The sequence below is a fragment of the Hylobates moloch genome, unplaced genomic scaffold, assembly GCF_009828535.3.
Source record: "Hylobates moloch isolate HMO894 unplaced genomic scaffold, HMol_V3 SCAFFOLD_9, whole genome shotgun sequence".
Lineage (NCBI taxonomy): Eukaryota > Metazoa > Chordata > Mammalia > Primates > Hylobatidae > Hylobates > Hylobates moloch.
This window is the reverse complement of record NW_026652284.1, coordinates 21663105-21679559: the sequence shown is the minus strand read 5'-3', so window position 1 is coordinate 21679559 and position 16455 is coordinate 21663105. Positions and strand designations below refer to the sequence as shown.

Sequence of the window (16455 nt, the reverse complement as noted above, 5' to 3'; positions counted from 1 at the left end):
AAGGCTGAGGTGGACGAATCACGAGGTCAGGAGATCGAGACCATCCTGGCTAACACGGTGAAACCCCGTCTGTACTAAAAATACAAAAAAAAAATTAGCCGGGCGTGGTGGCAGGCGCCTGTAGTCCCAGCTACTCGGAGAGGCTGAGGCAAGAGAATGGCGTGAACCCGGGAGGCGGAGTTTGCAGTGAGCCGAGATTGCGCCACCGCACTCCAGCCTGGGCGACAGAGCGAGACTCCGTCTCCAAAAAAAAAAAAAAGACGGAGTTTCGCTGTTGTTGCCCAGGGTGGAGTGCAGTGGTGCGATATTGGCTCACTGCAACCTCCGCCTCCCGGGTTCAAGCGATTTTTCTGCCTCAGCTTCCGGAGTAGGTGGGTTTACAGGCACGTGCCACCACACCAGGCTAATTTTTGTATTTTTAGTAGAGGCAGGGTTTCACCATGGTGGTCAGGCTGGTCTCGAACTTCTGACCCGCCTTGGCCTCCCAAAGTGCTGGGATTACAGGCATGAGCTACCGCGCCCCGCCTGTTTTCAATAATTAAATCTAGGTTTGTAGGTTCTGAGAAATTTAATCATCCTTGAGTGCATCTGGAAATCCTGCAGACCACTGCTTGACTTCCTCCGCTTCCTAAGGGTGGGCATTGGAGTTTGGGGTTGGGAAAAAGGGGCTTGCACCACAGAAGTGAGTTCGGAAGGTTTCTGTGAGACGAGACAGGTTTGGAACTAAGGACAGGGAACAAATCAGTAGGAATGGCAGGTGAGAAATAGGTTTAGGACTAACAAGAATTATAGCGTCCTTTGGGAATTACCCCTTTCCCCTGCATGGCTCTTTTGGCTTCAGAGATGGATATAGCTGCTTTATTTTATGAATATCAAGTAGCTCCAAACCCTGTGAGGAAAAGCTCCCTGCTCTATCACTTGTGTTACACATTGCTTTTGAGTCATTTTAACGATTTCCCTCTCAGTCTGCCACCAACGATGTGTGGACGGCAGCCAGGGAGGGAAAGAGGCATTTCTCCGATCGTTCCAAGGAATGATTATCTAGACAAAATCCTCAGCAAAATGACCAGCCAAATCATCCTTAAATCGTGTGCTCACTAAAGGCGAAAAGATAACCGAAAGAGGCCCGAACGCGTGGCTATGGGCGTGTCTGGGGCGAACGCCGGCTGCGGGGGTGCCAGGGAGGACTCTGTGGCTAAGCGCGGCCGGTGGCTGGACGCGAGCGCCATGGCGGAGCCATGGGCCAGCGCTGCCGTAGGGGGCGGGGCTCCGGAGGCGGCCACGCGGCGCGAGGCCTAGATTTTAGCCCTCGCGTCGGCGGCAGACGAAGAGGGAGGAGCCTAGTCTACCCAGGACCCAGTGCTCCAAAGCCTCGCAGCCACCAAGGGCTTCCACCACAGACCCCTTTGTGTGCCTGCCCCCGCCCCGGAGGCGCCCCAGCCAGCGGCGCTGAGCACCCTCATTGGTTCAGCCGACAGCTTCATCGATTGGCTCTCGAGTCGTCCGGCGTGGTCCGTTTTGCCTCGATACTACTGGTCGTCTGAGCTGCCTGTCAGGCCGCCTCGCCAAGCGATTGCCCCGTAGCTCGGAGTCCCTGGAAGCAGTTCCGGGAAACCCCGCGTGCTGCCGGGATCGCGTCTCGGTCCATGAGGGGGGGAGGGGGTGGCGCGCGCGCCATTTCTAGTCGTTTTCAAAGCGCCTCGCGCTGGTTCTCACGGGCCCGGCCGCCGGCCCCCGCTCTGCCCTGGTGAGTCTCGCGCCGGCCCGTGGGGGGAGGGGCCGGGAGCCCCGATCCGACCCGACTCAGCCCGGGCTCCGTGCCTGGTCCCGTTTCGTTTGCGCTCCGAGGCCCCGGGGTGGGGGTGGGGACGGGCTGGGGGCGGCTTCGGTCTAGTCCGGCCGCGCGGCTGTGGGCCTAGCCCGGCCGAAACGCTTCTCGCCCTCGCTCTTCCTCCCCCCCGCCCCTCCAGCCCGCGGTCCAGCCTGCCGGGCGCTCTCCGCGCGGCCTGCCGGGGCCGGCCGTGCTTTTCCCGCCTCCGCCCGCTGCTCCATGCGGCCGGACCCGCGAAGGGCCTGAGGCGCCCGCGGCCCTGCCGCTTCTCCCCGCCGGAGCCACTTCGCTCCCGCCGCGGCCGGCCTAGCCCGAGTGGGATGTGCTGGATGATCCGGACGGGCCTGAGGGGATGGGGGTGGGGGGCGGAAGGCGGGGTGCAGATCCCAGGGTTATCTGAGCCGGGAGAAAAGTTTTGTGTGAGCAGAAACCGAAAGGCCGATTTGTGTGGGAAGCCTCCCTCCCCTCCCACAATCTGCATGCCGCGGGCTGAGATTTGAAGGAAAAAATGACTACTAGAGGCCGTGGAACTTAGGCTCCAAGCGGCGCCTGAAATGAATAATTCTGAGATTGTCAGAGGCGCACCAAATTGGAAAGGCGATCCTTTTTCTTATACGGTAGTGGCCGTATTGCCAAATTTTTTAAAAAGCCCAGGGCTTCTTGGAAGGTTCAGTCCTTTCACACTACCTGTTTGAGATTTTTGCAGTCCTCAAGTGGCTGAATCGATGTCTCATGAGTCAGTCGTAGGATGAGAGCTCGACACTCCTAAGCCATGAGATAACCGTTAGTCTCATTTCGTTGGTTCTTTTAAAGCCCGTTTCTTAATATGAAGAATTTGCACAGAGAGGTTCAGAAAAAGTCAGGGAGGAGTTAGTGCTGACATCCCGAATCTCCCAGCAGCCCTTTTAAATCTTTAAATGTCTCCTTTTTTTGCAAAAATGTTTAGATCAAATGACTCCAGTCACGTTAGTATATTTGCTGCATCCAGAAATATGGTTTGGCTGTGTGGGGCATTGTGTTGAATTGACATGAGTTTCAAATGGTCTCATATGACATAAAAAGTCTTTTTAAAATGAGCACTTTGTATTTGGCTTGAAGAGAGAGGGCTTTCCTTGATCCGAAGGTTTTATTTTCTGGAATCTAATTATTTTACGGTTTTTTTGTTAAAATTTACAAACTTTTTTTTTGAAAATTTTAACCAATTTCAGTATCAACTTGTAGAGCCTTTGCAATGAAATGGTAGGCATAAATATTTCTGTCTTGTGCTTAATACACAACTTGTCTTTTTGCTTTACACATACTTAAAAACCCCACCTTAACAGATGTTCATTGAACTTTTCTGTTAAAAATTTGCCTCTTTTCTGTGACTAATAGTATTCCTAGGTGCAATGCTGTAAGGGTCTTGTGATACTGAGAACTTTTGAGTTCTGATGATCTTAAGGTAGTATGTGGGGATGGGGGAGCATGGGAAAACAGAACCTTATGTTCACAAGGAGATTTTGGGTTTTAGGATGCATCTTTATAGAAATAGGTTGTGTTAATCAGTAAACGTATTCATCTCACACAATACAGTTTCTTGATCAAAAGTGTGACAGTTTCGAATGTTTCCGTTTTTGCTAGTTCATCAGAATTTGAAGCTTGCCTTGAGAAACATCCACCTAGAATTTAACCACAGTCTGCGTCTATTAAGGGCTATCGAGTCTTAATAGTGTTTTGTAATTGTGAGGAGTCATGTTTATCTCATTTTCAGAGTAACCCTTTGCATTTTCCTTTCTTCTTCCTACTCTCTATTACCTCCTTCCCCTCTTGGTCTTCCTCCCTCTTTCGTTAACTTCAACTAAATATCCGTGGACTTTGAAGTGAAAAGAAGTTGTTTTAAGCCAGAAAACTGCACCTGGTGCATTTGCACAATGTTCGATAAGCTGTCTGGAAGTGTGGTTATGTTATGTGTCTTAGTACTTTGTAGGAGACTTGTATTTTCTTTATAGATGACTAGGTATCTTGAGTTTCATCAAGAAAAGTAGGCTGTTTCTTGAGATCCACCTTTATGTCTTTTATTTAGTATGTGTTGCAATGTCTTGTTCTGCTGCCTATTATCTTCATCACATTATAATTTCACCACAGACAAATGCACTTTAATTCCCTGTCTTTTGAGGCAGTATACAGACTGGCCTTGTATGGTTTATTGTTTACTCTCTCTCTTCAGGGAATCAGTCCATTTCAGCATTACCTACAGGCTGAATGTACAAAGTTATTTTTGATAGGTTAATCTGAGAAATCTGGCTGAAGTTTAGCCTAATTAGGTAACGTTTTTTGAAATATTTGGAAGAAGTTGTCCATTCTTCAGTATGTTTTTACATCTTTATTTTACTGACATGAAAATTTCAACATGTACTCATTTTTTTTTAAGAAGCAGCCTAAACTGTAGCTCACTTAGTATTTTATTTGGACTGAAAACAATTGTTTCGCTTTTAAACTTGGTCATTTTTTCTTTTAAATCTGTGGGAATAGCGAATTAATCTTAGAACAAAAAGTAATGTCAAGTTGGTTTTTTTTTGTTTTCGTTTTGTATTGTTAGGTGGAGAAAACCCAAACCACCAGCATGTTGAACTAGAGAAAACAGGGCACTTATTTCACACCGATACTGTATTTGAAGCAGAGCCAGGAAAATTTGAAAGTCCATAAATCTTGATTAAGTGGTCTGTGGGTGTTCATTCTGTTTTTAAACCAAAACTTTTTAAAACTGTGTAAGACCCAAGAGCTGAGGGGCTTTTAGGATTTTGTAGTGATTTTGATCTTTTCACCAGGACAGAACAGCTGCTTTTGTTAATCAGCAATTCTACCTTCAGTAAATTAAAGCCTTTATTTTACCTGGTGTACATGAAGTTCCTTAAAGAACTAATGCTTCCATGTACATTTTCTATGGTTTTACAGGATTATTATTGCCAATTTAGGTCAGATACATCACAGGAGGAATAAATTATTATTTTGATAGAGGTTATTAGCAGCATGTATACAAATTAGTTTAGATAAATCATGCATTGTCCTACAAACTAGTTATTTCTGGCTTAATGTAATATAGCTCCTGAATTTTTTCCAGCAGCATAATAAAATGGCTAATCAGGTGAATGGTAATGCGGTACAGTTAAAAGAAGAGGAAGAACCAATGGATACTTCCAGTGTAACTCACACAGAACACTACAAGACACTGATAGAGGCAGGCCTCCCACAGAAGGTGGCAGAAAGACTTGATGAAATATTTCAGACAGGTATAATATGCATTTCTTGTTTCTGACTGGTTATGAAAGTGAGGGCAAACCACTTTGAATTTTATAGATTTTTAAGGTTAAATAATACTTATTGTTTCTGATCTGTAGAGCTGAATGTTTGTTACTTTCCCTTCATTGAAGGCATATTGGGTTTGACTTTGATACTCTTATTTCATTATTTTGAAGCCTTCTTAGTGTTGAATATGCAGTCTTAGTTGTTTCAGAACAGCACATCGATTTGTCTTAGATTTACCACCCACTAAAATGTATGTTTCTGCATACCAAATTTTACATTTTTTTCTTAATCGAAATCAGTCATCATTTTGCTTTTGCTTTTCTACTTTTACCTTCTTAAAGTGATTGTTAAATCAGCTTAGGTCTGATTAGGTGGCATAATAAGAGGATAGACTGTATCGTCTGAAACCATAATAAATGTCAGACTCCTTGAGAGTTTGTGGCTTGTCTAGTTTCTAATAGAAATCCACATCTCTCCGTAATTTGGAAGTGTTTGGTTTGTAACAGCTGCTTTTTTTTTTTTTTTAAATCCAGAAGTGCCATGGTTAAGTGCTTAAGCAAATTTGAACATCTTAATATAGTTGGTTGTAAGTGGTTTGAAGTTTTAAAGAGGGAGAGAAATATTTACCCTTAGGGAGCGTTGTTCATAAATGAATGTGTCCTCCTCCTTTGGGGACATAGATGGAAACTTTCTTCCTCTGTGTTGTGTGTGCCTATTCAGATTCTGAGAGAGAATTGAATTGTCTCACTCACAAATGTGTCTTAAGTACAGTAGAAACAAATAGCTGGTTTTTTTTTTGTCCTTAAAAAATTTTTAAATCTGGGAAGCTTAGCATAATTTTAGACATTAAAATGACTTATAAAAATGACTCCTGGGTCATGGTTGCACTTGAAAATCAGTCCTCAGGAACTTTCTGTGACATTCTGCCATAGAGAATTGGCAGTGATCTGCTTAGAGATGCTCTCTTGTAGAGTGTTTTGTTATCGATAAGAGGCTGATGGTTTGGGCGTAGGCTTGGTTTGACAAAATGGAGTGATGGGTGTCCTGAGTTGTGGCTTTGGGTGGTGGTATGGAATATTCAAGTGAGGCAGCTCCAGTTATTTACACATGCTCATTTCGAGCTTTTGAAACAAATCATGGCAACTTTTTAAAAAAGTAACTTTGGAAGTGGCATTACATTTATTTAAAATTTACTATATGGAATAAAGTTCTTTTTGGCTTTATCAAAATGGAGTTACTTTTCATGTTCATATGAACTTGGGGGTTTTAATCTATGAAATACTTCCATTTTACGTTGGATCAATTCTGAAATATATTCCATATATAAATATGACACAAACTTAACAGACTTAAGAAATTATATTTTCAACTTAGTAGATGTTCTGTGTGCAGTTGAATATACTACATATATGAAATGCAGTGTATATATTTTCTGTCAAGTTTACTTGTAAGTCCATAAAGTCTTTATTGCCATTTGAAAAAGATTGTCATTCTTGACAGTCAGTGTGAATGCCACAGCATCTTTTAAATCTCAGCTTGTCACTTCAGAAGAACAAAGAATGCCTTAAAGTATGACTTTCAGAATTGATTAATCAAGCTGCACTTGCATTTGTAGAAGTTTAAAATTATGCCTTTCCGCATTCTGACTGCAGCAAAGTGGATGCTCAGATAAACAAATGCATTTCAGTTTATCTTTGGTGTTCAAGAGGGAAAGCCTTTTGACACTTTCTGGAGAGTGGAAAGAATTACTTAGTAAAATTTGTTTTCAGATTTTCCTCCACCTCTTATGTGGTTAGCATCAACTGTAACCGTCTGTAATTTGAGGTTTATCCTTGGAAAACACAGTGTATTCTTATCACTCTAATATAAACCAAAATTTGTTATATTAATGCATAATCTGTAATACAGTATGTACATCAGATTTAACTTTCAAGACTTACACTTTTGGGGGAGTGGGAAATGGATGTTAGGATTTGGCGGGGGAGGTTTGTGGATATGGAGATTGAAATTCATGTTTTTGGTTGTTGACATTTTATCTTTATTTTCATATTTGTCCTGGACCTTTCTATGTAGTATTTGGATAGCTGCGTATATGCATATAGTTAAATGAAAATATAGTTTGTTAGTGATCATAATGTAAGAATTCTTGATTAAACATCAGTAGAGCTTAGGTTACCCCTTTTGTTGCAATAACGTTACCCCTTTCAATTTAATTTTTAGGATTGGTAGCTTATGTCGATCTTGATGAAAGAGCAATTGATGCTCTCAGGGAATTTAATGAAGAAGGAGCTCTGTCTGTACTACAGCAGTTCAAGGAAAGTGACTTATCACATGTTCAGGTAAGGTCATTACTCAGAAATGTCTTTGAACAATTAGTGATCTGAAATTATTTTACTATTACTTTTTTACCTGTGGAGAAGTGGTATTTTTTGTTTGCGACCACCTCTTCTTGTAAAAAATTAGTTTAAAGGAAAAAAAGATCTGCTTGTGGCAGAGTTTCAGAAGCCCAAGTATAAAGCAAAAGTTTCCTCCCACCCCCTTGTACAGTAAGTTATTTTAAAAACTTAAAATTAAAGCCAAGTTTTGATGGTTGTTACTATAGGTTTTTACATGTTACTCAGCTTTTTAACATTTGGGGGTTATTTGATCCTGTTTTATTATCTTAGTGGAAAATGTAGGTGGGAGGAATAGTTTCCGACATCTGGCAAAGACAGTCTAGATGCAGTCACATATCAACAAGTGGAAGACTGTGTTTTCCCAGGGTAGAAGGTAAGCTCCCTGAGGTCTATACTGCCTTACTGCTGTCTGCTCCAGTCTCTGGCACATAGTAACCACTCAGCAAATACTTGTTGAATGAATCAGTAAATCTTTTGTTAAGATCCTGGTTTTCTGAAATTTAAATTTAATTATGTATCTGACCCCTCAGAGATTTTTGGTGATTCTTTTTATTGAATTACTTGTCTGTTCTAGAACAAAAGTGCATTTTTATGTGGAGTTATGAAGACCTACAGGCAGAGAGAGAAACAGGGGAGCAAGGTGCAAGAGTCCACAAAGGGACCTGATGAAGCGAAGATCAAGGTAAAACTTGACTTGGGTAGTTGTAATGAAATTGCATTTAATGATGAGGTCAAATGCCTCTTTCCATGTTTCCTAGAAAGTTTCACTTTTTTTTTTTTTTTTGAGACAGAGTCTTGCTCCGTCGCCCAGGCTGGAGTAGCGGCGCAGTCTTGGCTCACTGCAAGCTCCACCTCCCAAGTTCACGCCATTCTCCTGCCTCAGCCTCCCAAGTAGCTGGGATTACAGGCATGCACCACCACACGCAGCTAATTTTTTGTATTTTTAGGAAAGACAGGGTTTCACTATGTTGGCCAGATTGGTCTTGATCTCCTGACCTTGTGATCCACCCACCTCGGCCTTCAAAGTGCTGGGATTACAGATGTGAGCCACCACGCCCGGCCAGAAGTTTCACTTTTCAAAACATTTCATTTAGAAATGAAATAATTTAGAGGAATTACGTAAGAAGGATAATTTTGGGGATTGACACTCAATTGCATGTTTAATGAAAAGCCCTAATTCATACTCTTCCTCGTTCCCTCTTTTGTGGCCATGAATGATGTATATTTATTGATGCTTCGCTGGTAGTTTCTTGGATTGATCCAGTAATGTCTCTTGGTTAAGTTATTTTCCAGCCACTTTGTTTCTTTTCTCTTGATAAAAAGTTGTTATAACTGCTTTCCTCCTTTTGAATATTCAGTTACCTCAGTTTCTTTATTTGTAAAATGGGAATAGTAATAGTGACTACCTTACAGAGTTATTGTAAGGAGTAAATGAATTAACATATATAGAGCACTTAGAATAATGCCTGGAATGTAGCAAGAACTATATAACCATGAACCATTATTATTATTACCATTTTATTACTTAAACAGCTTTGAAACATAAATATACAGGTTTTAATGAAAGACCAGTGAACCTAATTCCTTAGTTAAATGGACACTCGTGTCTTGCTATAGTGATATACTTTTTTTTTTTTTTTTTGAGACAGAGTCTCACTCTGTGGCCCAGGCTGGAGTGCAGTAGTGCCATCTCAGCTCACTTCAACCTCTGTCTCCTGGGTTCAAGCGATTCTCCTGCCTCAGCCTCCTGAGTAGCTGGGACTACAGGCGTGCGCCACCACACCCAGCTAATTTTTTTTTTCTTTTCTTTTTTTTTTTTTTGAGACGGGGTCTCCCTCTGTTGCCCAGGCTGGAGTGCAGTGGCGCGATCTTGGCTCACTGCAAGCTCCGCCTCCTGGGTTCATGCCATTCTCCTACCTCAGCCTCCCGAGCAGCTGGGACCACAGGCGCCTGCCACCACACCCAGCTACTTTTTTTTTTCTTGTATTTTTAGTAGAGACAGGGTTTCACTGTGTTAGCCAGGATGGTCTCAATCTCCTGACCTCGTGATCCGCCTGCCTCGGCCTCCCAAAGTGCTGGTATTACAGGCGTGAGCCACCGTACCGGGCCGCTAATTTTTTTTTAATTTTTTTAGAGTCGGGGTTTCACCGTGTTAGCCAGGTTGGTCTCGAACTCCTGACCTTGGGGGATCTGCCCACCTCACCCTCCCAAAGTGCTGGGATTACAGGTGTGAGCCACCATATCCAGCCTGTGATAGACTTTTTAATTTCTATTATTATTACATTGTAATATGGAATGAAATAATTATACAACTCACCATAATGTAGAATTAGTGGGATCCCTGAGCTTGTTTTCCTGCAACTAGATGGTACCATCTGGGCATACTGGTAGATAGTGACAGATCTTCAAGCATTAGATTCTCATAAGGAGCATGCAACCTAGATCCCTTGTATGCGCACTTCACAATAGGGTTCACGCTCCTGTGAGAATATAATGTGGCTGCTGATCTGACAGGAGGTGGAGCTCACAGCTCAGGCAGTAATGCCAGTGATAGGTGTGGGCGGCAAGCCACCCAGGCACTGAGGCAAGAGACCGAGGACACGAGCTGTTCCAGTATGATAAAATATAAAACAAGAATAGTCATACCAGATATAGATCTTAGATATGATTATATATGAATATCATTAATCATTAGTTGGTAGTAATTACTCTTTATCCCAATATTATAATAATCCCTGCTCTATAATCATAACCTAGGAAAAACCAGGCCATACAGAGATAGGAGCTGAGGGGACATAGTGAGGTGTGACCAGAAGACAGGAGTGCAAGCCTTCTGTTATGCCTGGACAGGGCCACCAGAGGGCTCCTTGGTCTAGCGGTGATGCCAGCATCTGGGAAGATACCTGTTGCCAGGCGGACCGTGGTCTAGCGGTAGCAAAAGGTGTCAAGGAACAACACCTGCTACTTAGCAGACCGGGAAAGGGAGTCACCTTTTCCCCAGGGGAGTTTAGAGAAGACTCTGCTCCTCCACCTCTTGTGGAGGGCCTGACACCTGTCAGGCTTTCCCGCAGTTATCCGGAGGCCTAACCGTCTCCCTGTGATGCTGTGCTTCAGTGGTCACACTCCTAGTCCGCCTTCATGTTCCATCCTGTACACCTGGCTCTGCTTTCTAGATAGCAGTAGTAAATTAGTGAAAGTACTAAAAGTCTCTGATACATAGAAATAATGGCGTAAGCTGTCTTTCTCTTTGTCTCCTCTCTCTCTCTGCCTCGGCTGCCAGGCAGGGAAGGGCCCCCTGTCCAGTGGACACGTGACCCACGTGACCTTACCTATCATTGGAGAAGACTCACATTCTTTACCCTGCCCCTTTTGCTTTGTATACAATAAATAACAGCGAAGCCAGACATTCGGGGCCACTACCGGTTTCCGCGCGTTGGTGGTAGTGGTCCCCCGGGCCCAGCTGCCTTTTCTTTTATCTCTTTGTCTTGTGTCTTTATTTCTACACTCTGTCGTCGCCGCACACGGGGAGAGACCCACCGACCCTGTGGGGCTGGTCCCTACAGATAGGGAGGATGAGGAGCGTCTGTAAATACAGATGAAGCTTTGTTCTCACTTGCCCGCTACTCATCTCCTGCTATGCAGCCCAGTTCCTAACAGGCCATGGACCAGTACGGGTCTGTGGCCCAGGGGTGTGGGGACCCCTGTTTTATATTACATTTATGGCTCTGTTTCAGTCAAAGGTAGAAGAATGGAAGGCCGAAGGCATGCATCCCTGTGAAATCCTAGTGTTCACTGAACTCGATGATATCTAAAGTCTCTTATTGTTCTGACATTGTGTATTTTAAAAACCTGGCTAGGTGTGGTGGCTCATGCCTGTAATCCCAGCACTTTGGGAGGCTGAGGCAGGTGGATCACGAGGTCAGGAGATTGAGACCATCCTGGCTAACAACGGTGAAACCCCGTCTCTACTAAAAATACAAAAAATTAGCTGGGCGTGGTGGCAGGCACCTGTAGTCCCAGCTACTCGGGAGGCTGAGGCAGGAGAATGGCGTGAACCCGGGAGGCGGAGCTTGTGGTGAGCCAAGATTGCGCCACTGCACTCCAGCCTGGGCGACAGAGCGAGATTCCGTATCAAAAAAAAAAAAAAAAACCTGAAATGTAAATTTCTCTTTTCTAGGTAGATTGTGTTTCTTTGTTTACCATTGTGTCTTGTCTTCTGTAGGCTCTTGATATAAATGTTGCCTCAATTATAACATAAATTCCTGAGAGCAAGGAGATTATCTTCTTTTCTATGATTGCTCTTAATACCTAATAGAATGTAAGGAAGGTTGGTAATCGGGAAACACAAGATTTTACTTATTTTTCGAAACCTGACTATACTCATTTGGTAATTGCCAATTATTTTTAGTTTGTACTGTATGATTCTTGTCCGATTATCTGATTCTTGTGGAACTTATGATATGGCACGAGTACAAAACAAAAGGATCAAACAAAATCAAGCTTAAATTATGGAACTTTAAGTATACTAGAGGCTGGGCGTGGTGGCTCACGCCTGTAATCCCAGCACTTTGGGAGGCCAAGTCGGGTGGATCACGAGGTCAGGAGATTGTGACCGTCCTGGCTAACACGGTGAAACCCTGTCTCTACTAAAAATACAGAAAAGTAGCCGGGCATTGTGGTGGGCGCTTGTGGTCCCAGCTGCTCGGGAGGCTGAGGCAGGAAAAGGGCGTGAACCCGGGAGGCGGAGCTTGCTGTGAGCCGAGATCGCGCTACTGCACTCCAGCCTGGGCCACAGAGCAAGACTCCGTCTCAAAAAAAAAAAAAAAAAAAAAAAAAAGTACACTAGAAAGACAGTGGGGGCCGAGCACAGTGGCTCATGCCTGTACTCCTAGCACTTTGGGAGGCCAAGACAGGCGGATCATATGAGGCCAGGAGTTTCTGACCAGCCTGGCCAACATGGTGAAACCCCATTTCTACTAAAAATAAAAAAATTAGCTGGGCATGGTGGCACATGCCTGTAATCCCAGCTACTTGGGAGGCTGAGACAGGAGAATCGCTTAGACCCGGAAGGCAGAGGTTGCAGTGAGCCGAGACGATGCCACTGCACTCCAGCCTGGGCAACAGAGCAAGACTCCATCTCAAAAAAAAGAAGAAAAGACAGTAGGGAGAAATGGATGTGAGTGATAGTAAATGAGAGAAGCTGCATGAAGGAGGTAAGACTTGTTGCTAATTTTTTTAAGGATAGAGAACATTTTATTTGAAAAGACTCACCGGTAGAAACATGTCCCCAGTGTGGATTTTGACTTTTTTTTTTACCTAACCATAAAAATATATCTCCTAGGAAGCTGGGGTCCATTTTGGAAAAGATTAATACACTGATGCTTGTGTGTGAGATTTAGTATTCAAGTATAAAGAGATGTATAATTATCTCTAGGCCTTGCTTGAGAGAACTGGTTATACTCTGGATGTAACCACAGGACAGAGGAAATATGGTGGTCCTCCACCAGACAGTGTGTACTCTGGCGTGCAACCTGGAATTGGAACGGAGGTAAGTGTTCTTTAGCAGTTTACCAAGATCTTTCCAGTTTGGAAAGTGTTTTATCTACTATGCAGATACTATACAGACGGGGGAAAATTCTTGATTCCTTTCAAAGTGTAGCTGTTGTTAGTTTTTAGATATCTATGTGTATTTTGCTGCCATCATGAGGATGGATAATCTTGTGACTGGTAGACTCCCAAACACTTTATATAGGAATATAATATAGAGTTCTTGGAACAGGTTGCTAAAACCATGCTATTAGCAACACACCATTTTAGATACTTGGAGTAAAGTTACTTGGAAGACGCATTGCTTTATTCTGTTTTTTTCCCCCTCCCCTGAGATGGAGTTTCGCTCTTGTTGTCCAGGCTGGAGTGCAGTGACGCGGTCTTGGCAGACTGCAACCTCGGCCTCCTGGGTTCAAGTGATTCTCCTGCCTCAGCCTCCTGAGTAGCTGGGATTACAGACACCTGCCACCACACCTGGCTAATTTTGTATTTTTAGTAGAGACGGGGTTTCACATGTTGGTCAGGCTGGTCTCAAACTCCTGACCTCAAGTTATCCACCCACCTTGGCTTCCCAAAGTGCTGGGATTACAGGCGTTAGCCTCCACACCCGTCTGCTTTATTTTGGTTTTTGCTTTTTGGGGATTATTTTTGTTTCTGTAGAGACCAGGTCTCACTGTGTTGCCCAGGCCGGTCTTGAACTGCTGGCCTTGGCTTCCCAAAGTGCTGGGATTACAGGCATGAGCCACAGTGCCCAACCAAGTTTTTTTGTTTTTGTTTTGTTTTGTTTTTTGTTTTTTTGAGATAGAATTTTTGCTCTTGTTGCCTAGGCTGGAGTGCAATGGTGCAATCTTGGCTCACTGCAACCTCCACCTCCCAGGTTCAAGCGATTCTCCTGCCCCAGCCTCCCAAGTAGGTGGGATTACTGGCATGCACCACCACACCTGGCTAATTTTTTGTATTTACTAAAGACAGGATTTCACCATGTTGGTCAGGCTGGTCTTGAACTCATGACCTCAGGTGATCTACCTGCCTTGACCTCTCAAAGTGCTGGGATTACAAGCGTGAGCCACTGTGCCTGGCCAAGTTTTTTTTTGTTTTTGTTTTTGTTTTTTTTTTTTTTTAAATGTCAATAACTTAGAACTGTGCTTGTCCTCTCCCTTGCCTCACCTATCACTTAGAAGGGACTTAGTATTTACAGAGAGATATTATTGATGGGCGTGGATTGCACAAGGGAACGATGTGGAATCAGATAAAAGATTGAGTGTGTTAGTCCATACTTGAACAAAGAAGCAGTTCTTTCCCCATCTGTCTTCATAAAGCTTTTTCGATTTGCCTTATTGCTAGCCTGTTCTATTCCTTCCTTCTCTTCTCCTCCCCTTTCCCCTCTCCCCTCTCCCCCCTCCCCCCTCCCCTCTCCCCTCTCCCCTCTCCCCTCTCCCCTCTCCCCTCTCTCCATTCAGAGTCTCGCTCTGTCACCCAGGCTGGAGTGCAGTGGTGCGATCTCAGCCCATTGCAACCTCCGCCTCCCAGGTTCAAGCGATTCTCCTGCCTTAACCTCCCGAGTAGCTGGGACTACAGACGCCTGCCACCACCCCTTGCTGATTTTTCTATTTTTGGTGGAGACGGGGTTGCGCCAAGTTGGCCAGGCAGGTCACGAACTCCTGCTAATCCTTCAAATGGAGAAAACTATGTGCTGAAAAGTAACCTGTTATACCAGGGCCTTTTTTTTTTTCTTTTTTTTTTTTTTTAAATAAGAAACGGTCTCACTGTCACCCAGACTGGAGTGCAGTGGTGTGATCATAGCACACTGCAGCCTCAGACTCCGCCTGGCTCAAGCAGCTTTCCTGCCTCAGCCTCCCCGGTAGCTGGGACTGTGGACTCATGCCACCAAGCCCAGCTATTTTGTGTTTTGCTCTTGTTTCCCAGGCTGGAGTGTAATGGTGCAATTTCGTCTCACTGCAACCTCTGCCTCCCGGGTTCAAGCGATTCTCTTACCTCAGCCTCAGTAGCTGGGATTACAGGCATCCGCCACCACGCCTGACTAATTTTGTAGTTTTAGTATTTTTAGTAGAGGAGGGGTTTCTCCACGTTGGTCAGGCTGGTCTGGACCTCCTGACATCAGGTGATCCGCCTGCCTCGGCCTCCTAAAGTGAAGCCCAGCTTCTTTTTTTTTTTTTTTTTTTTTTTTTAATTTTTTGTGGAGATGGAGTTTCCCTGTGTTGCCCAGCTGGTCTCCTAACTCATGGGCTGAAGTGATCTTCCCACCTTGGTCTCCCAAAGTGCTGGGATTATAGGCGTGAGTCACCATGTCTGGCCTAATAAACTCGGAGATAACCAATTTGAAACAAATAGTTGATCTGTTAATTGTAAAACACATATACATTCTCTTAGATTGCATTGTTCCTTTAGGAGAAAGATGCATTCTTCTGTATGTTAAATGTTGTTATATACAGCAAATATGATTCCAGCAAAATCCCTATATGTGATCACTAGCCTAAAACCACTCCTGTCAAGCAATCACTCTTAGCAAAGTCCTAATGTAAAGTTTCAGATTTCTCTCATAAAGTTAGATTTCATGAGATTGTGCAAGTATTTGTTGACAAAGTTTTAAAAACTCAGGAAAAATAGGTTTTTAATGTGTTGCTAGTAGATATAATAAATTGGTTTTAATTGTGATTTTTGATGTTGTGAGGTTTGGATTTTGTTCTTTTATATTTTCTTTCAGTCGTCATTAAACATTTTTAGGTCTTGATTCAGGAGTTTGAAGTTAGAGTCAGTGCCTGAGACTGTGCAGTATTAAAATTATGAGAGGACTATGATATCTCATTTTTGGGTAAAATCTGTAAATTAACCCATTAGATGAGCACTCATTAACAGACATTGTTGCTAAGTATTGTTCTGAGATGACAAATATACAAGGATGATAGGTAGTAATTTTGAAATATATTTTTTAGTGTGTCTAAGCTCTCAGACCTACTCTAGTTGTAGTATTTTTGTATTCTTCAGCTAGTATTGTTAAGCTGCTTTGGGAAGCAAGTTCTGTTTTTGTTTTTGTGTTTTTGAGATGGAGTCTCACTCTGTCGCCCAGGCTGGAGTGTAATGGCACGATCTTGGCTCACTGCAACCACCACCTCCCAGGTTCAAGTGATCCTCCTGCCTGAGCCTCCCAAGTAGCTGGGACTACAAGCATGCACCACCATACGCAGCTAATTTTTGTATTTTTAGTAGAGATGGGGTTTCACCATGTTGGCCAGGCTGGTCTCAAACTCTTGACCTCATGATCCACCCGCCTTGGCCTCCCAAAGTGCTGGGATTATAGGCGTGAGCTACCTCGCCTGGCCAAGTTCTGTTTTTGTTTCCATTAATGTAAGCAGTATTCATGGAGGTCATGACTGT

The 16455-nt window shown here is 43.8% G+C and overlaps 1 protein-coding gene across 6 annotated transcripts in view; it reads left to right on the top strand.

The window, feature by feature from the left end:
* The first annotated feature begins 1630 nt into the window (after positions 1 to 1630).
* The window catches only part of HNRNPR (heterogeneous nuclear ribonucleoprotein R), a 36243-nt gene continuing 21418 nt past the window's right edge, over positions 1631 to 16455 (top strand). The window contains exons 1-5 of one of the 6 annotated variants that reach the window (XM_032759251.2): positions 1631 to 1747; positions 4935 to 5100; positions 7337 to 7455; positions 8087 to 8194; positions 12947 to 13060. In XM_032759251.2, the coding sequence (XP_032615142.1) occupies positions 4944 to 5100; positions 7337 to 7455; positions 8087 to 8194; positions 12947 to 13060 (498 nt within the window). In that variant the 5' untranslated portion in view covers positions 1631 to 1747; positions 4935 to 4943. Of the gene's footprint in view, positions 1748 to 2339; positions 2449 to 4931; positions 5101 to 7336; positions 7456 to 8086; positions 8195 to 12946; positions 13061 to 16455 lie in introns of those variants that run through there. The other 5 variants (XM_032759252.2, XM_058443695.1, XM_032759260.2 and 2 more) reach the window with 5 other exon arrangements.